This window comes from Lepisosteus oculatus, chromosome 23 (assembly GCF_040954835.1).
Source record: "Lepisosteus oculatus isolate fLepOcu1 chromosome 23, fLepOcu1.hap2, whole genome shotgun sequence".
Classification (NCBI taxonomy): domain Eukaryota; kingdom Metazoa; phylum Chordata; class Actinopteri; order Semionotiformes; family Lepisosteidae; genus Lepisosteus; species Lepisosteus oculatus.
In genome coordinates, this window is record NC_090718.1 from 2,073,864 (window position 1) to 2,094,137 (window position 20,274).

At 51.5% G+C, this 20,274-nt stretch overlaps 1 protein-coding gene across 3 annotated transcripts; it reads left to right on the plus strand.

Annotated features, from left to right (window-relative positions):
- Window positions 1-2,863: 2,863 nt before the first annotated feature.
- zyx (zyxin) lies at window positions 2,864-19,435 on the plus strand. Of its 3 annotated transcripts, none has more exons than XM_069182983.1 (10): window positions 2,864-3,234; window positions 7,408-7,641; window positions 8,291-8,511; window positions 10,458-10,553; window positions 11,069-11,836; window positions 12,331-12,451; window positions 13,246-13,415; window positions 14,239-14,417; window positions 15,473-15,593; window positions 15,680-19,435. In XM_069182983.1, exons 2-10 carry the CDS (start codon window positions 7,413-7,415, stop codon window positions 15,791-15,793), a joined length of 2,019 nt encoding a protein of 672 aa, XP_069039084.1. In that variant the 5' UTR covers window positions 2,864-3,234; window positions 7,408-7,412; the 3' UTR covers window positions 15,794-19,435. The 3 variants fall into 3 exon arrangements, with proteins under 3 accessions (XP_069039084.1, XP_069039086.1, XP_069039085.1); XM_069182985.1 differs by lacking the exon at window positions 2,864-3,234 and adding an exon at window positions 3,273-3,482; XM_069182984.1 differs by lacking the exon at window positions 2,864-3,234 and adding an exon at window positions 5,703-6,086.
- The last annotated feature ends 839 nt before the right edge of the window (window positions 19,436-20,274 follow it).

Consider the following 20,274-nt stretch of genomic DNA (forward strand, 5'->3'; position numbering starts at 1 on the left):
GAGAGGCGAGGAGAGGGGGAGGGGGAGTGCGGGAGGAGAGGTGTTCTGAATTAGAGAAGGGCACTGAACCCAGTACTGCTCATAAGCCTCCCTCTCTCTGCCCCTTCCAATTGCCAGAGCTGCTCTGGCATGACCGACGAATTACTGCCCTGCCAGCTCAAGGACTCCGCGGGAACATGCTTGCAGACATTTCGTTAAATAACACAATATTGTGATCTGAGAGGCTCCCGCTCTGTCTCAGGCTGGGACAGGAGATCACACACTGGGCTGCAGCTCTGTCCAGTTTCCTCTCCCAGTAGGACTGATCCTGGCAGGTGTGGGAGCGCTGAGATTTGGTTTGTTATTTGTTCGGAAGAAGGTTTCTCTAATCCCTGTGTGTTTCTCCCAGCACAGCAGGAAGTGCATCTCTGTCTCTGCTTCTCCCTGCCGGCAGGGAGAGCACAGTCTGTCCTCTCTGGACAGCCAGGTCTGCCGGTGTCCAGTTTCTCTGTCCAGGCTGTGGTCACTGAGCCTGTCCTCTCTGGACAGCCAGGTCTGCTGGTGTCCAGTTTCTCTGTCCAGGCTGTGGTCACTGAGCCTGTCCTCTCTGGACAGCCAGGTCTGCCTGTGTCCAGTTTCTCTGTCCAGACTGTGGTCCCTGAGCCTGTCCTCTCTGGACAGCCAGGTCTGCCGGTGTCCAGTTTTCTGTGGTCACGGAGCCTGTCCTCACTGGTCAGTGAGTGTTTTAGGTGATTAAACTGCTGTAGCCGTGATATTGTGGTCTAAGTATTCGAGTGCATCAAAATGTTGTTACCGTCTAACTGGTATTGACTGGTAACAGTGTCCACAAACCACACATAAGTGTTTTTTCAGTGTCTGACACTGATAGACATAAAAAATGGCTTGAGAGTGGCGTGGGTGGACCAGTAGGTGACGCTTGATCCTCTGGGACACAGTTGCCAGTCCAGTGCCCCAGTATGGCGATCAGGCAAGATGTTAAGCCGCAGGTCTGGACTACTTGTTCATTAGAGATCCCGTTGGCTCTTTGTTGTAAAGTTAGCCCTGAATTCAACTGGAGAATTAAATTCTCTCCTCGGCCCCTGACCTGTTACACAGTGGGGCTGCTGGGTTAACTCTTATATTAAATATAAAGGCGTTTTAATAGACGTGGTGGCAGTATGGCCAAAATAAGAGAACACCGAGTATTTCTCCTCCTCCTTGTGCGCCTCCTGTCGCACCTGTGCGCCTCCTGTCGCACCTGTGCGTGTTTTCAGAAGATCGATGGCGCCGGTGCGGAGGCGGCGCTGCCGCAGACCGCGGGGGTTGGGCGGAAATGTGTCGCAATGCTGCGCTCTTGTGGACGCGGCCGGTATTGCGCCGCGGCGGACGCTCCGGAGTCGAGCCGTCCTCGGAAGCCTCCGCCGCTGGGCTTGAACGTGCGGCTGGCAGGGCAGATGCTTCTCTCCCGGGGCGACCTCCAGTTCCGCATTACGGGGCCAGGACCGCGAGCCGCCGAGGGAAAGAGTACGACTTCTGAGCGATTGCGATGAGAAAAAGCAGCTTAACAATCACCCAGGCCGGAGGAGTACGAGTACTTGCAATTCCATGAAAGAGAAAACATGAGATACTAAAGAGGATGATAAGAAAGAGGAAGACACAACAACAAAACCATGTATTCACAACACATTCATGGGATCCTGATCCAAGTTCCCAGCTGAAGATGCCAGAATAAAACTATAGAAACGATGGATCCGGATTCCTGGAAAGGGACAAGGGAGTGATGAGCAGAGTCCATGGCAGACCGGCGCCTGCAGGGGGCGCTAGAGAGACAGGCAGAGAAGAGCAGCAGAGGGGTGGCTGGAGACAGGAATGAGACACGTATGCTGAAGAAACAGGGCGTGAGTGGGGTCTGCTGAGGATATCCGAGGATTCAAGTGGAATCTGCAGGAAACTGTTTTTTTTTTTAAAGGAGAATGAGTTAGGGGGGGAGGGAGGGCCACTTCTTTACACAAAGGGTGGTGGGAGGGTGGAACAAGCCGACACCCTGGCTTCTCTCAAGACACGGCTGGAGGAGATCCTCCAATCAGGACAGCACGTACTTCTTTACCCAAAGAGTGGTGGGAGGGTGGAACGTCTTAGCACTTCTTTGCACAAAGGAACAAGCTACCTGGCCAAGTTGTTCAAGCCGTGAGCCTGGCTTGTCTCAAGACCCAGCTGGATGGGACCCTCCAGTCGGGACAGGAGGCTCTTCTTTACACAGAGGGTGGTGGGGGTGTGGAACAAGCTGCGACCCTGACTCCTCCCCAGACTCAGCTGGATGCGAAGCTCGGAAAAACAAACGACTAACTACCAAACGGGTCAGGTGGGCCCCTCTCGTTTGTAACCGGTCTCCAGTTCTTCTGAACCTCCCCCCAAAAAAAACAGAGAAGCAGCTGGGCCGTCTCCCTCGTCTTTCTCGGACAGCGGATGTTCGGCGGGCTGTGGGGGGGGGGCGGGGGCAGTGTCCAGCGGTCTGCTCCTGAAGGGATGAGCTCATATTGACTCACCGTGTGCTCATCCTCTCTCTCGCTCACACACACACACACACGGTCTGCCTTCAGGGACTCGTGCTGCGGGCCGATCGGCCTGTGTTACCCCCCCCCCTCGCTGTCTGGGGGGAGCCGTGCAAGTCGGGGCACCTGCACTTCATCAACCCTCACCTCTGCCTGGGGCGCGCGCGGGCGCACACACACACACAGCCCTCGCTCTCTGCCTCTGACCTTACAAGGAAGTGCAGGCAGAGCGCTGATGTCATACCGTGAAGAATGTTGCAAGAATCCAAATTAAGAGAGAGGGAGAGAGGAGGAGAAGGGGGGGAGGGGAGGAGAGGGGGTGGAGAGCAGCAGGGGGGCAGGAGGAGGGAAGGAGGTTGATAATCCCGATGCACAGTTAACACGGGCTGCCCAGAGGGCGTGGGCCCCTCTGCCTGCCCTCTCTTCCCGGCGAGAGGGAACTTGTTGGGGCGCTGAGAGAAGGAAGGAGCGAGAGAGAGAGAGACGGGGGTGTGGAGAGGGAGTGGTGCCACAGCTGTGGCAGCGAGAGGCAGAAACAGAGGGAGAGGGAGAGAGAGAGGGAGTTCAGTACAGGACCCACCAGGACGGCGGCGCAGCCCCCCGACCAGAGAACAGAGAGAGAGGAGGACGAGTTCGCCGGTGTTTCAAGCCCCCTAGGCAGCCAGCAGGCAGAAGAGAAGAGTCTTGAGCAGCCTGGCACAGGGTAAGAGAGTGAGAGAGAGAGAGACGAGCTGTTTAACGGGCACAAACGCTAGTCAGGACAGGCTCGGCAGCTGCTGCCGGCCGCCTCGAACCCCTTGCACAGCGTCGCCGTCCTGCCGCTGTCGCGGTTTTTCCCTCCCCCCCATGCCCGGCTAGGCTGGTCAGAAACGCGCGGCAACTTTATTTAGCGAGCCTCTGGGTGCCACATCTGGCAGGACCCACACGCCAAGCAACTGTGGAAGTCAGAAGGTGTGAATCCCGGGACTCGATCACATAGAGAATGCATGTTCATGTTGTCAAGTGTTTACACCGCTTGCTTCAGTTCTGCGTCCTAAACCCTGTTACTTCCTTCTTCTCACTGTGTCCCCTGTCCTGCTGCGTGTGCGGATTACTTGGCGATTCCCTTTAACCTTCTTTAAAATGACTGATACTGGACATGGAAAGAAACTGACACTCTTGCTACTAAATGGGAGACTGGCTGAGAGACAGATATATGCACTATCTGTAACTTGCAAGCATAATGCACGACCTAACACTGATATTGATGTAGAGCGAGCTTGTGTCAAGTACACTGACACAGCCCAGTCACAGGGCTCTAGACTCTTCTAGTCCCTGTGGACACGCTGACACAGCCCAGTCACAGGGCTCTAGACTCTTCTAGTCCCTGTGGACACTGACACAGCCCAGTCACAGGGCTCTAGACTCTTCCAGTCCCTGTGGACACACTGACACAGCCCAGTCACAGGGCTCTAGACTCTTCTAGTCCCTGTGGACACACTGACACAGCCCAGTCACAGGGCTCTAGACTCTTCTAGTCCCTGTGGACACACTGACACAGCCCAGTCACAGGGCTCTAGACTCTTCTAGTCCCTGTGGACACACTGACACAGCCCAGTCCCAGGGCTCTAGACTCTTCTAGTCCCTGTGGACACACTGACACAGCCCAGTCACAGGGCTCTAGACTCTTCTAGTCCCTGTGGACACGCTGACACAGCCCAGACACAGGGCTCTAGACTCTTCTAGTCCCTGTGGACACACTGACACAGCCCAGTCACAGGGCTCTAGACTCTTCTAGTCCCTGTGGACACACTGACACAGCCCAGTCACAGGGCTCTAGACTCTTCTAGTCCCTGTGGACACACTGACACAGCCCAGTCACAGGGCTCTAGACTCTTCTAGTCCATGTGGACACACTGACACAGCCCAGTCACAGGGCTCTAGACTCTTCTAGTCCCTGTGGACACTGACACAGCCCAGTCACAGGGCTCTAGACTCTTCTAGTCCCTGTGGACACACTGACACAGCCCAGTCACAGGGCTCTAGACTCTTCTAGTCCCTGTGGACACATTGACACAGCCCAGTCACAGGGCTCTAGACTCTTCTAGTCCCTGTGGACACTGACACAGCCCAGTCACAGGGCTCTAGACTCTTCTAGTCCCTGTGGACACACTGACAGCCCAGTCACAGGGATCAAGACTCTTCTAGTCCCTGTGGACACAGTGACAGCCCAGTCACAGGGCTCTAGACTCTTCTAGTCCCTGTGGACACACTGACAGCCCAGTCACAGGGCTCAAGACTCTTCTAGTCCATGTGGACAGAAAGTAACATGTTAGACAGTAAATCACAAACGGAGAACCTTGTGATGAAATTGATTCCAGTATGAGTTTTAGTTTAACACATCATTTTGTCTTGTCTTAATTAACTCAGACAAAAATGGAAAACAATTTAACCTTTTTTTATCATCATTGTAGATTATTTTCTTGAGCATTTTATCATTGTTAACTAGAATGAAAAGCGGGTCCTTGAGGAACATTTTCACCATAAATGTTGTCAACAAAATGAACACCGGACACAACCTAGTCATAGTGCTCTAGATTATGTTTATTTATACTGTAGTATAAATGAATATTGGAAAAAATAATTTGATTAAATGCTTGATGCTAAAGAATCTGATCCAGACCAAAAACAATGTAAGACTATCCAGACTTTCAATACGTGATCTAAATATTTTTTCTCTTTTTGGGCACAAAGAGCAAAAAAGAATTAAAAAAAAATGTCCACACACCCTGATTGACTGGACACTACAGCACAGAGACACTGACTGACTGACTGGACACTACAGCACAGAGACCCTGACTGACTGACTGGACACTACAGCACAGAGACACTGACTGACTGACTGGACACTACAGCACAGTGACCCTGACTGACTGACTGGACACTACAGCACAGAGACCCTGACTGACTGACTGGACACTACAGCACAGTGACCCTGACTGACTGGACACTACAGCACAGAGACCCTGACTGACTGACTGGACACTACAGCACAGTGACCCTGACTGACTGGACACTACAGCACAGAGACCCTGACTGACTGACTGGACACTACAGCACAGTGACCCTGACTGACTGACTGGACACTACAGCACAGTGACCCTGACTGCCTGGACACTACAGCACAGTGACCCTGACTGACTGACTGGACACTACAGCACAGTGACCCTGACTGACTGACTGGACACTACAGCACAGTCACACAGTGAGAGCTCTGTGTGTTAAAGTTCGAGAGTGCTGTGACGAAACCCCAGTTATCAGTGGACTGACGTCACTGCACAGGAAGCGGCGGGACCCCGAGAGGTGCGGCCGGCGCTGTTAGATGCGGAAATGCGGAAGCGCGAGCCGGAAATGTCTTGGTGGTGGGGGGGGCAGAATTGCTGAGAAAAAGTTCTCTCAGCAAAGCTATAAAAACGGGAGCTGAAGCGATCGGAGAGGAAGAGAAATCCCATTAAGCCGGGACAGTTACACGGCAGACGAAAGGCACATCTAGTGGGAGATACACGGCAGTTCCATGTGAGTTTAAGCCGCTTTTCGTAACATATAGACACATACCTCAGTTTCCCCCCAGCTTAGTTCTTGTTAATCCTTACGATTTGTGCGTGCAATCGCCGTGGTGGAAACTATCTGAAGTGATCTAGTTATGAATACTTTTACTGTTACTAGCTAGCGGTATCGTGAGCCATCGAGATGCGTGGCGTCTTTTAAAACACGAGAATGAACTTGTTTGGAGAAGCATGCATACAGTAGGAGCGTTGTCTTCTACGTTCAGTGAAGTTATTTTTCATTCTTAATCCGCCTGGCAAATCGGTTCTTGTGTATCTGTGTACAGTTTCTGTCTTTTAAACGGGTACCTGGACGTTGCTGGGTGTTGTTGCGGAGTTGCGCTGACTTTGCGGAACAGGGACCCGCTGTCTGACCCCGCCCGAGGTCGGAGCTGCACAGCCGGGTTAATAAACGGTCGTCACCGCCCGTTATTGTTCTCTCGTGAATCCGTAACATCTCTCTACCGGGCCGTTATGATCCTAACTGAACATAAGGACAGTTACTTCACGGGGAGAGAGAGAGAGAGGAGTTCGTGTTCATTGACCCGAGTCTCTCTTCCGGCTGTGTCTGTGTCCAGGCTGTCGGCTTCAACAACGTGGCTGGAGAGCTTGTTCCACTCTCCCGCCACCCTCTGTGTAAAGAGGTGCCCCCCCCCCCTATTCCTAGTCTCTTGGGTTGAATGTATCGGTGTCTTTGCGCGTATTCAATGCTTTTGTCTTGTCCCCTCATAGTCTTCTCTTTTCGAGATGACAAAGGCTGAAATAATGGAATGTGTCTGTTTGTTTTTTAAAGGAAAATAGTATTTCAGGAGGGTTATTGTTTGGCTTGTATAGCATCGCATAAGCTGTAAGATAGCTAACAACTGTTTTGTTAGAGATTTATCACTGGCAGACTGACTGTCTGGCAAATATGTGGTTTGTGTCCTTGGATGTCTCTCTCTCCCTGCGTCTGTGTGATGTTTTGTCTTCCTTTCCTTGGCAAAGTTGTAAATATGCTCCCTGATTGCGTGTGTTAATATATTGCAGTGTCCAGTCTAGTATATTGACATCCATCCCCGTCTCTCACACTCCCTCAGCACTGACACGTTGTGGAGTTTGGTCACTGATTAACCAGCTATATTATCGCCACTCTCTCTCCCTCTTGTTCTGCAATTCCTTATCAGTCTGTATTAGCCCCACTGTTCCACTTCCTCTGCAGTTCTCGTACAACGTATGCTGCAGTCGGAGATTGCTCTGGGGTTAGTTCTGTGTAGGCCGCCATTGTTAACCTCTGCCTCTCTCGTCCTCTGCAGTGTCCATGATGTCCGACTCCAGCAAGCCAGTGATGGTTAGCTCCACCCTCACTTTTAATGTCTCCGCCCCCTCCTTCTACAATGCACCAAAGAAGTTTGCTTCTGTGGCTCCGCCCCGCCCCAAACTCTCTTCCACCCAGTCACAGCCTTTGGCCAGTCATACATCGGTGGCCAGCACTGCTGTGATTGGCCGGGTGGGAGAGCTGCCCCCGCCTCCTCCCGCAGTGACAGAAGGTAAATAGCCTTCTTGTGTTCTATGTGGATCGTGATGGGGGAATCGTGAAATGTTTTGTAGGAAGTAGTATTATAGGTGTGATAAACTAAAGGTAATTGCATGATGAAATGTATAAAGATGAAGAAAAAAAACAGTTTTGACTGTAGAACCTTCTTCCAGTATTTGATTTAGATGGAGTTTGTAAATTCATATGAGCTGTAGTAATCCCACTGAGCCTAAATCACTTTATTATTAACTAAAACTATTTGTTGCATTTATCTGATGCCCCCTTGTGCTGGCAAATAAGGGTTGAGCACTGATTATATCTTCAAAATGTACACTAGTAACGTAGTGCTGTGTACAAAATGTACACAGCACAGTCACACTTACTGGAGGAGCTGTGTCTCTCACTGACAACACTGAGAGCCCCACTGTGCCCCCAGCACAGTCACACTGGCTGGAGGAGTGGTACAGCTCTCACTGGACTTAACGACAGAGGTCCTGTCTCAAACTCGGCTTTTTGAAGCCGATACTGAGAGATTCATAAAGAAATAGCTGGGTATGATCCTTGGAACAGTATTCCGCTTGCAATCAGACAAGCGTCTTGGATCAAATGACCAACCTGTCCTCATTTGTCACCTGAGCTCCGTTTCTCCCTCTGTCTGTCAGAATTCCCTCCCCCTCCTCCACCATTGGATGACTCTGACCTGCCAGCCCCACCCCCAGAATATCAGACCACACCCCCCGCGTCAGAGGCCCCACCCCCTGCTTTTCCAGAACCCCCGCCACCGCCCCCTCCTGAGGACATCCCGTCGCCCACCGGGGCAGAAAGCAGCCTCCCTCCTCCCCCACCTCCTCCTCCTCCGCTCCCTCCAGCCTGCAATGCTCCGGTGAGTGTACCAGTCTGTCCGTTTTCCAGCTGCCTCCTCCAGTTCGGGGTCTTGGAGGGAGCTGGGGCCTGTACCAGCAAGCAATGGGAGCAAGGCAGGGTACACCCTGGGTGGGATGTCAGTCCATCACGTGGCACACAGACACAAATTCACACACAGGTTTCCCTCAAGGCTGTTGACCTGCCAGTATATTTCTGGACAATCTCAGAGCCAAGACGGGTTTAAAGCAATGCTATGGACGACTGACCCAGTGGTCACACTGTGATTGAGCAATTCGAAAAGATCCAGTGGACAATCACCCTTCTAAGAACTTTATATCACTTGCTAGAGCTTTTATGTTATGTTAAGAGTTGCACTTTTTGTTAAAGATGTATATTTGGATTGTGGGAGGGATCCCGTGCTGACGTAGGGAGAACATGCAAACTCCACCCAGACAACATCCCAGGAATTGAACCCCTGTGAGGCAGCAGTGCTCTGGAGAGTCCGGTTCAGTGTACATTTCTGTGCTGCTTGGCTCCAGAGTCACAGGCCGTGACGCAGCAGTGTTTGTAGTCCAGTCCAGGAAACAACAACAACAACAACAACAACAAGGAGAAGCAGCTGCCAGGAATACCACAAGATCTAGTAGGTTCTCCCCCATGTCTGTTAGAGGGGCGACGTTAAGGATTTCCGACCTTTTCAGCCATGTAGGACTGGCTGGGGTTCCGAGATCCTAAAGGACACGGCTCGGGATTTTTCGGGAAAGGAGTCTCAGGAACTCGGGATAAACTTTTTTTTTTTGTGTGTGTGCGCGCGTGCGCCACTTCGGCGCGCGTGGGTGGGGAAAAAAATCAAAAAGTCACCCGAGAAAGTTGGGCAAGTCTCCGATTTGTCATCCTGTGTCTCGGGAGTTCACGCAGTCTTCGACCTCGGTTTCCCGAGCGCTGGAGTCCGCTGCCCGTATCGCATGCTCGCCTGGCTGGTACTGCTTCTTACTGGTTCCTGCGCCACTTAGGTCGTGAATCTGCCCCTGCGTTTTCAGACCCTAAATTTAAACGGCGCCCTGCAGTAGAAACAAGCCTGGACTAGAAAGCAATCATTCTTCTGCTGCCTGTGTTTTTGTCTCGTGTGCTCTTTGGCTCACTTTGGACACATTTTAACAACATTGTACTTTTGAGGGCCTTTTCATTTTCTTGGGCTGGTCTGGATCTTTTTTTATATATGAAACTATAAACCTGCCAGGCAGTATAGTGTGGCCATATTGTCTGTAGTTCTATTCCCCCCCATAAACTGACCAGCTAATGTGGTGCAGTGGTCAGCTTCTCTGCCTCGCAGTGCTGGTGCTGTGGCTTCAGTTTCTGGGGTGCTGTCTGCGGGCAGTTTGCGTGTTCACCCTGTGTTCACGTGGGTGTCCTCTGGGTGCTCTGGTTTCCTCCCACAGTCCAACGACAGGCCGGTGGGTTAACCTGTGTCTGTGCCCTGTGATGGACTGGCGTCCCTCCCAGGGCGTGCCCTGCCTTGCGCCCGTTGCCGGCCAGGATAGGCTCCGGCTCCCCCTCGTTGACGAATTGGATAAAGCCATGAGGAAATGAGCGAAACATGGGAATGGGAAACGGATCGGACAGAGCTCTGGGTTGTTTACGAGCTGCTCGATTTGCAGTTCAGCTCCTGTTTTGCATTGGATGACTTATTAAACTTAAGTCATATGGAGGCCACCTATAAAACCCATTTTTGTCGCACTGATTATCGCGATCGCCGTTATAGTCTGCTTTATAGGGACCGGTCCCGTCGGCACGGTCAAGGAAATTCTGCCAGACCTTCCTGGCACAGATGTAATCGAGATGATTCCACGACTTGTGCACTCGAACGGCTCGTGGAATGTGTTTTTTTTGTCTCGTGTGGCGAGTGATTGAGGCCCAGACGCGGACTTATCCGCCTGCTTTTCTGTCTGTCTGTCTGTGGGGCAGAGGAGCTTCGAGAAACAGACCAGCTTTGATCGGGAGATAAACTCGCTCACCAGCCTGCTGACGGAGATGGAGACCAGCGGGCCGTTCAATCCCAAGGTGAGGAGCGGGGGGGCAGGGAGGGAAACAGCTGGCGGTACTGCTGCGCCGAACGAGACCGAGAGCCGGGGTGTGGCGGTGAATCAGTGCGTCTGAATTAAAGCTCCTTCCTGTCTCTGCTGTGTTCACAGGTGTCCAGACTGTGACAGTATTCAGGGGTTCACCCCTTCACCTAGAAATCTGTGTGTAATACTGTGAGTCAGTATTGTATCAGCACTTGCGAAGCTCAGCTGACTTGGTGCAGAGCTGTGTGGGTTAAGAGTTGTGATTCACTTATGAACAGTGACACACAGTAGGTAGGTAGATGGAGGGGGAGGCAGATCTGTATCCTGTGCCAGCTGCTTCAGGAGAATTCCAGATCGGAGGAAGAGAACATGGCAGAGTTAGTGCAGGTGTACTGACTGGACTTTGCGTCATGTTGACTGACTTGGCATTACTTCAAAGTGAGAGTATCCATATACGATACAGGACTATCACCTGCTGCTCTTTCTGAATTTACTTTTCTTCCTGTACAGTTGCCGAGCACATTGCCAGCTGAACCTACCAAGGTGCCCCCCAAGTCGTCGGGCCCTCCGCCCACGGCCCCAAAGCCTCCCCTCTCCTTCCTGCCCCCTGCTGACTCCATGGACCGCCCACCACCTGCTCCCTGGGCCCAAGAGCTGCGGGCCAGGCAGACGATCAGAGAGACTGGACCCCCGGCCAATCAGGGCTCCTCCCCGGTTGTCCGTCAAGCTCCGCCGGCCAATCAGGGCTCCTCCCCGGTTGTCCGTCAAGCTCCGCCGGCCAATCAGGGCTCCTCCCCGGTTGTCCGTCAAGCACCGCCGGCCAATCAGGGCTCCTCCCCGGTTGTCCGTCAAGCACCGCCGGCCAGTAAAGGCCCCTCCGTGGCCCCGAAGCCGGCTCCCACTTTCGGCGTCGGCATCTCAAACAGTCAGAAACCAGCCTCTGCAGTGGGACCCCCCTCCAGTAGTTTCTCCTCTCTGCCTGCTAATAAGGCCTCAGTCAGTCAACCTGCCTCAGCAAATAAGGGCTCTGGACCCGGATTTGTTGGTGTCTCCACTCAAGGCGTTAGTCAGCCCCCGCCAGCCAGCAAGAGCGCACCTGTGACCTCGGTCCCCTCTTCCACTGCGTCCATTTCTAGTCCCCCATCTTCTGTCAGCCAGCTGGCGTCGGCCAACAGCAGTGGCTCTCCAACTGTGAGCCAGGCTCCCCGATCCAATCAGAGCTCTCCGTTTGGCGCTAAAAGTTCCCAGAAGCCACCTGTGGGAACAGGAGGTCTAACCGTAAGTGTAAAAAAAAAAAAGTTTCATTCCATTTAAATGAGTAACGGCTTAACCCATGTCTGAATTAGCTTTATTAGGTAATTGAGCTTTATTGTGAAATTTCCTGTTGTTGGAAATGGTTTTGCCAGTTCCTATATATACTCTGCAGCTCACAACTGCCAGCCCCCTGGAGCTCAGCAAGTGTGAGCCTGGTCAGTACCTGGAGGGGAGACTCCTGGGAAAGCGCAGGTTGCTGCTGGAAGAGGTGTTAGTAGGATCAATAGGGGGCGCTCACCCTGCAGTCTGGGTGGGTCCTAATGCCTCAGTCTAGCGATGGGGGGGCACTTTACTATAAAAAAGCCACCGTCCATCAGTTGAAATGCAAAACCAAGGTCCTGACTCTGTGTTGTTAAACATTTTGAATGGAGCGTGCAGAAGAGTGCTATATAAGTGTATTATTATAATTTATTTGTATTAATTATTGTTATTATAATGCCCTGTCTCTCTCTCTCAAGTCCTCTGTCGCTGGCTCTGGGGCTCCACTCTCGATGAGGGAGGTGGAGGAGCTGGAGAAACTGACTCAGAGGTTCATCAAGGACATGGAGAACCCTCCTCAGATCCACGCTCCAAGCACAGGTCAGCACAGAGTCTGTTCCACTGCCGAACAGGCGTTTTCCCATGTCGTCCAGTCTCGATCCGGGCTAGTGCTAGTGTGCCTATTCCCGGCCGATCTGTCTCTGATCTCTGTAGAAAACTACATTTCCCACAGTTCCTCCTCTTCTGAATAGGAGGGGGTGGGGCCTACAGTTCTGAGTGATGATGGGAAATGTAGTGCTGGTGTCCATGTGGGGGCAGCGTCTAACCGACACTGGTTGTTCTTCTCTTGGTTGGCAGGAGGGGACGGCTAGTCGCTAATTACATCCACCACATTGATCTCTGCGTTTATAAGCCCATTGAGAGCCCTGTGTGACGGTCTGTGCTGATGGCTCCAAGCCAGGTTGCACCTTCAGAGGCAATGTGTTTGTGTCTTTTGTTCACTAGTTACTTTCTTGCTGTTGTTTCAGCTCAGGGTGATCAGGATTTCATGTATGTGCATCCTGTTATTGTCGTGTTCCTTATTTTGGACCCAGCCGTAAAACGGATCTCCCCCCCCCAGCTGAAGGATAATGAAGCTTGAAGTGCTGTTTGCGTTCTTGGCAGCTGCACTTTCAGTGTTGTACCACTAGAGGGCGCTCTAGGCAAACTGGCAAGTCAGGGGGGGCGAACAGGGAGCTGTAGACCCTCTGAAAACTGGGCCACATTCCTAAAAGAGGCCTAAGTTCTGACTTGAGAAGGAGTAGGTTATGTTTTGAGGGAATTCGAATTCCAGTGTTTGTGAGGCTGTGGCGTGTGTCTGTGTGTGTAGCGCTCTCTTCTGGCTTCCTCCTCAGACTGCTGCGCCCACTGCTCGCAGCCCCTGTCGCGCTCCCAGCCTGCTGTGCGGGCCATGGACAAGCTCTTCCACTCCGAGTGCTTCGTGTGCGTCAGCTGCTGCCGCACCCTGCAGGGCCTGCAGTTCTACGACCTGGGGGGCAAGCCGCAGTGCGAGGACTGCTACACCGTGAGTGATCAATAACTCATAATCAATAACTCACCTGGGGGGCACGCCGCAGTGCGAGGACTGCTACACTGTGAGTGATCAATAACTCATAATCAATAACTCACCTGGGGGGCACGCGGCAGTGTGAGGACTGCTACACTGTGAGTGATCAATAACTCATAATCAATAACTCACCTGGGGGGCACGCCCCAGTTGGAGGACTGCGACACCGTGAGTGATCGATAACTCATAATCAATAACTCACCTGGGGGGCACGCCCCAGTTGGAGGACTGCGACACCGTGAGTGATCGATAACTCATAATCAATAACTCACCTGGGGGGCACGCCCCAGTTGGAGGACTGCGACACCGTGAGTGATCGATAACTCATAATCAATAACTCACCTGGGGGGCACGCCCCAGTTGGAGGACTGCGACACCGTGAGTGGTCGATAACGCATGATAAATAGCACAGGATCTCTCGGCTGGGCCGCAGTTCGAGGACTGCTACACCTTTAGTGATCAGTAACCCATGATCTCTCACCTCTGGGAAAGCTAGAGTCCAAAAGTGGTACTCTGTGAACAAACAACCCCCTCGTAATCAATAACCTGATTGCTAACTCGTCACTGGCAGTTTGCGCTTCACGGGCGTGGGGGGTCATCAGCACTCCCTGTTTCTGTGTCCCTTCCTGATCAGTTGCAGCATGAAGATTGAACCCTTTCACACGCCCGGCTTGGGAACAAGGAAGTGCCTGGGGGCTGCTGGGAAATGTAGTCTTACAGGCCAGCCGGGCTCAGTGGAGTTCATGGGCGGTTTGTCTCTCTCTCTCTCTGTCCCTCTCAGAGCTCGCTGGAGCAGTGCTCCCACTGCAAGGAGAAGATCAGCGACCGCGTCCTGAGGGCGGTGGGCCGCTCCTTCCACGCCCACTGCTTCCGCTGTGTCCAGTGTGGCTGCAGCCTGGAGGGGGCGCCCTTCATCACCGACGACGCCGATCAGCCGTACTGCGTCCCCGACTACCACCGGTCCGTGTAATCCGGCAGAGGAGGCCAGAACCTCCGCTCTGTGCCGCGGGCCTCTCGGTAGCCTGTCTGCCCCGCCGGTCTCGCCAGTCTGGCTCCATTGGCCCGTGAGCGCTGCTGAGCCTTGGGCACGGATCTCGAATCAGCTCCAGCCTGCCGAGCCCCTCGCTGATGTTGTAGTCAAGCACAATCGCCTTGATTTGCCCAAGTGCATTTCATGGGCAGGAAATTGACTTGGGTCTACTTGGTGCTGCGGAAAGTCTACGCACACCAGACTCGTAGACATCACTAGGACAGGGCACATGTAACTCTTCTGGTTCAGTGCAAAGACGGCCCTGGGAAAGAAGCTGTTCAGATGGGCTAGTGCTAGTGTGCCTATTCCCGGCCGATCTGTCTCTGATCTCTGTAGAAAACTACATTTCCCACAGTTCCTCCTCTTCTGAATCGGAGGGGGCGGGGCCTACAGTTCTGAGTGATGATGGGAGATGTAGTGCTGGTGTCCATGTGGGGGCAGCGTGGTTCTGGTTTTTAATGGACCGCTAGCGTCTCCCTGAGGGAGGTTTATGAAACGGGTGACAATCTGTAGTCTTTCCTGCCTGCTGCTTTGCTCTGGAAGTTTGTGCAGTAAGAGGTTTGTGCTCTTGGTCTCTGATGGGTGGTTCAGACTGTATTTACAGAGTGCCACGGATTTGCGATCAGTCGGTCTTAGTGCTGGCAGTAGTCTATAAGGATTCTCAGATGCCTGGACTTGGTAAAGTGAAGGGAGCCAAGATGGCTGCCATCGGGCTCCAGTTTCACTATTTAGTGTTATTGTGGACTCTTGGATGTCTTCCCTCATTGCATCGCTATTGTACTGAAGAGACCATTTGGTGTCTCTCTATTTACATCCCATCTTATTCTGTGTTTTGTAACGTCGGGAAATTACCTTTATTCTATCTGTAGCGTGTATTATCTTCATGTTAAGCAGTCATAGATGGGGCCGTGGGAGCCAAGATGGAGTCCAGTTTCGGGGCCTGTGCGTGGACTGTGTTAATCCTCCCTCTCTCCCTCTCCTCCAGGCGTTTCTCCCCGCAGTGTGTGAGCTGTAAGGAGCCCATCGTGCCCGACCCTGGGAGCGAGGAGACGGTGCGAGTCGTTGCCCTGGACAAGAACTTCCACCTCAAGTGCTATCGCTGTGAGGTGAGGAAACGGTCAGTGCTGTGCTGAAGGGCTGTTTTCCAGCTCATCTCCGTGAACTGACCCCTCCCTCTGTCTGTGATTGGCAGGACTGCGCCCGCCCCCTCTCCATTGAGGCGGACTCGGATGGCTGTTACCCATTGGACGGCCGGATCCTCTGCCTTAAGTGCCACACCCACCGAGCCAAGCAAGCTGCCAACTGATTGGCCGAGGCCCCTGTCCATCAATGGGGGTTGCTCCTGGATACCTTTGCTCCCCAGCTACAGACTCTTGCTTACAGCCAAGTCCTGCAGTGTTACAGTCAGTGGATTCGTAATAGCTGAAGTCATCATAATAATCCTTATTGTAAGCCACACTGTCAGTCGCTCCCTAAACTAATCCCTAGAATTGCCAAGGTGATCGAAAGGTGGCGCGTGTTCAGAAATAGTGCTTCAGTTTCGGCCATCACAGATGCTGGAGAAAGCTTGAGGGCAGCTCACCACATCTCGCACTCTGTAGTTGGTAACAAATATTAACTAGAATACAGAAAGAGCTGGTTCACCCATCACTGGTTAGTTGTGCAGTTATCAAACTAGTCAGCCTGGTAGTCATTGATTGGTCTGTTATCTTGGCTAATAATCGTTAATAATGGTTAGGAATTTAGTTACATAGTCACTCTGCTGGTGCGTTTTCTGTGGGCGCTGAGGCTGGATAATAACTGTTATTCTCATTACACTGATGAGGGAGTCGTGCTGGCTGTTAAACACATTGTGCTCGTTTAATTAGGAAATCGTTCAGCGTTTTGATAACTCCTGCCAGCAAGATTTTACCGCTGCTTGAAACAGTGAAGCAGTCTGTTGCTTTAGACTAATGTTAATTGGCAGGTGAACCACTACTTATTAACCACCCGATTAGTCCGACAATTATCTAGCAGGCTACTACTACAACTTCAGGTTTATAAGTTAGTCGCTCCATCTCTTTAGTGACTAACCAGCTGCAAACGAGTCAGTCTGCAAACTAGTTGGTTAATGTACTCATTTACCTAGGCTAATAAGTCAATAAACTATCGAATAGGTTTAATGTAGTTGGCTAGGCTGTTATCTATAGTAGGATAATGCTAGTTATCGAATAGGTTAATAATGTAATTAGTTAGTGAAAGTTTTAATTATAGGAGTTGTATAATAACTAAACTGTTAAATGTTTGACCTTTTCCACCCATCAGATTCCAGACATTTCACTCAGTGGCAGTTGTGAGCAGAGGTTTGTTGGACCTTCTGCAAGGAAAGCCTGCTTGTGGGTTTACGGTTTGACCCAGTTTTGGTCTCCGAGACAAGTAGCTGCTCATTGCTTTACTGAAGGTAGTTGGTTAGTTATTCCTCAGATGCTGAACCCACGGCCGCCTGGCCTGCCAAATGAGTCAGGCTTTCGCAAGTAGACCAGGGTGAATGAATCGATCTGGTGACCTCATGACCCGTACCGGAATGGTAGACCAGAGTAGTCGATGAAGAGGACACCGCTGGACAGGAGAGAAAGATGGATGAATGAGAGAAAAGTACAAACGGAAGCAGTGTTTAATGGCTTGGTAATGAGGGTTCGAATTATGACTGACTCATAGGCACGGGAGGGGTTCGATTCGTGTCGTCCAAAGTCGGATTTGAAATGTTTCAAGTCGGGAGGTTGGTTTCAGGCTTTACCAAAAAAATTAGGTACCGGGCCGCTAATCCAATCCCCAGTCTCGATGGAGCCGATTCAGTTCCTGATGCTCGATGGGTGTTTGGGTGTTGTTGACCAGGGGAGGGGCCTGTGATGTGGTGAAAAGCAGCTGGCGCTGTGATCAGGAGGTAGTCGCAGAAGCGGCATGGGCATTGTGGGCCATGTTGCGGACTGAAGTCTCGGCCCGCGTCGGAAATTGGATTTCGGACTACATCTCCCATGATGCCGGTGCCTGGATTCTGCGTCAAACCAGCAGGGGGGGGACAGTGAGTGCCATCTGCCCGAAGAGTATAGTGGAGTGCCGTCCCAGCTGGGGGAGGGGAGACAGCTCGGTGTTATAGATCTTGCCTTGAGTCAGGTAGGCGTCCTTGGCAGAACAAAGGCTATTTCTGTTTGGGTCGGCGAGATCAGCGTCGATACGGGCGACGCTCTGAGCCGGTGCTGGGAGACGGGGGTGAGGGCGTGTTGGGGAGAAGCTGTGAAATCCGGGTTGCCTAGTCCCCTGGCTCTGTGCAGAAGTGGTGTGTGTATATCCTGGCTCCCCCTTAGGGGTGGGAGGAGGGGAGCACCCCTTCAAACAGGACTGAGTTGCGCTGAGCTCTGTACCATGGAGAGCGATCGCTGCACGCGTTCTCGCCAGTAACTGCTCCTAGGAACCTCCATCCCCTCGCGTAATCCGAGTGGAAGAATGCATTTGTGTCGATCCAACTGTGATAATCCAGCAGCTGCTTCCCGGCAGCTGAAATGAGCACTAACGTTTCCTACCGAACAAAGCAGCTTTTTGTTTTTTTGTATGTTTTCTTGAAGTACTGAATGTTTTAAAAAATATTATGCAACCGATGGGGGGTGGGGAAATGCAGAGGCGGATGTAGACTCGGACTGTTCGGTCTGTGTCAAGGGGAGACTGCGATGTCAGTCATTTATCCAGTTTACAGTAAAGTCAGTGTGGTCCAGCCTGGAGAGGCTCCGACTGCTCTGTCAGTGTCAATGGGAGATTTATAATCTCGGTGATGAACTAATCTGGCTCACAGTCCAGTCCAGCCTGGAGTGTCTGACTACTCTGGGTGTCAGTGGGAGGCTGCAAGCTCATTAACTAATAAAGGTCACAGTAAAGTCTGAGAATATGAATATGTGTTACTGTAGCAGGGGCATGCCAGCATGTTCTATGAATAATGTGTAGGAAATACTCCAGCTGCAGTATTGCCGTTTTTAGTGAGATCAGTGTTTTTAGGGGCGATGGCTTCATTCATTTTCTGGCTAAAAAGAGCAGCAGGCAATTGTAGCTTTTATTTCAAAAGCCACCCAGAGCGACGCTTTCAAACGAGACGCGTTTAAAAAGCGATCTATGAGTTTGCGGCCAAGCCTTTTCATTTTTCTGCAAACGCGTTTGCATTATTTCACTTTAAGTATTATATGCATTTTCATTTTTTGTGTTTTTTGTTTTTCGCATTTATGATTTCTTTGTAACAGTGTAGTATTTTAAGAGTGATAAGCCATCTGGAACAAAACATTCCTTCCCTTTCTGTCCTCCTTTCTCTTCATTCCAGAAGAATTGCGATCAGTGTTAACGAAGAGCAAGACCTGGCCTTTCCTTCTCAGTACTGCGATCGCGATGCTCGAGATATTAACCCTGCCACAGCTCTTTTTTTTTTTTTCCCCGCTCTCCTTCCCTCTTTAACGCTGAGAGTTAAGGGTTTTCTGCCTTCTTTACAGTATTACATCCCTGCAGATGCTCTTCTGACTGGAGGTTTGTGGGTTCAAATCCCAGCTGGGGCACAGCAGCTGGATCCTTGCTCGAGGTGGCTTCCTCGGACAGATCCAGTAAGATGCCCAGCCGCATCGATGGGGTCAAATGGCCATCCGCCAGTCAAACTTCGGCACCTCTCCCTCTCCCCCTCCTACGATCCGACTTGGGGATGTTTCACAGATGCACACTCTGAGCGACTTTTATACTGATTTTGCGCGTGTCTTCGGGGGAGGGGGGTGGGGGTTCCTTTCTTTTTGGTTTGGCTTCCGATACTTTGTTACAGTTGAACAGGGCCTGTTCTGTATTCCCTTGTGGCTCTGGCCTCCCGGATGTCGGCTGTAGCGGCTCGGAAACGTTCTCGCTGTCACTTGCAAATGATGAACAATAAAGTTTGATTTGTACGGCGGCTCGGATCTTTCACTGGGATGTGCTGTCGACCTCTTTTGAAATGATCTAACGAGTGTGGAAGTTTTGCATTTCGATGGTTCTTCTTCCTTCTCGAGTCTCAAGGTGAGGTGAATAAATCTCTCTTAATCCAAGAGAAATATCGCTCTGGCCTTCGAGATGGTTTTGCCAAAAGTAGTACTCGTTCGCTCTGCACGCAGATCACGGGCAGAACATGTCTGCTGTGAAATAGCTGCAGTGCCACCTGTGCTTATTCACTCGTACGTCACGGCACCTTGGTTATTACAGGGACTAGTGAGCAGGAAGGGCCGCATCACGGCGTGATTCTCTCGAACCCTCGCTCCTGCAAGCGGGGCTTGGTGACAACGTGGCGACTCGCATCGCTTTCTCCCTGTTCAGCGTTTTGTGTTTATTTGGAAAACGTCAGTGTTTTCTAGAACATCAATGCCTTACTGAAATGTAATAAGTGGCCTGAGGAATTGGGACCGTGGTTCCTGTTCTAAAGGAGCATTAGAAGTCTGAATAAATGTGATGCACATATGTTCTGGAATTCCATCATGTCTAACTTTGCTCTGACTGATGCTATTATGGTTGTGGGCTAAGATTTCTGAAACCTTAACCAGTTCATAACGTATTCTATTTTTTGTTCCCATTTCAATGGAGGTATGATTAAATATGTCGTCTATTCCTGCTTATTCCTCGTCGGACCGTTCCGAGAGCTGTGGTATGTTGATGGACAGCTGATTATTGTAGAATCCAGTGTCCAGTTGGCCCATGGTCCTCCATATTCAGGATAGGAAGAGTTATAGGTATGCTAATAACCCCCTTCTGTCACTCCCT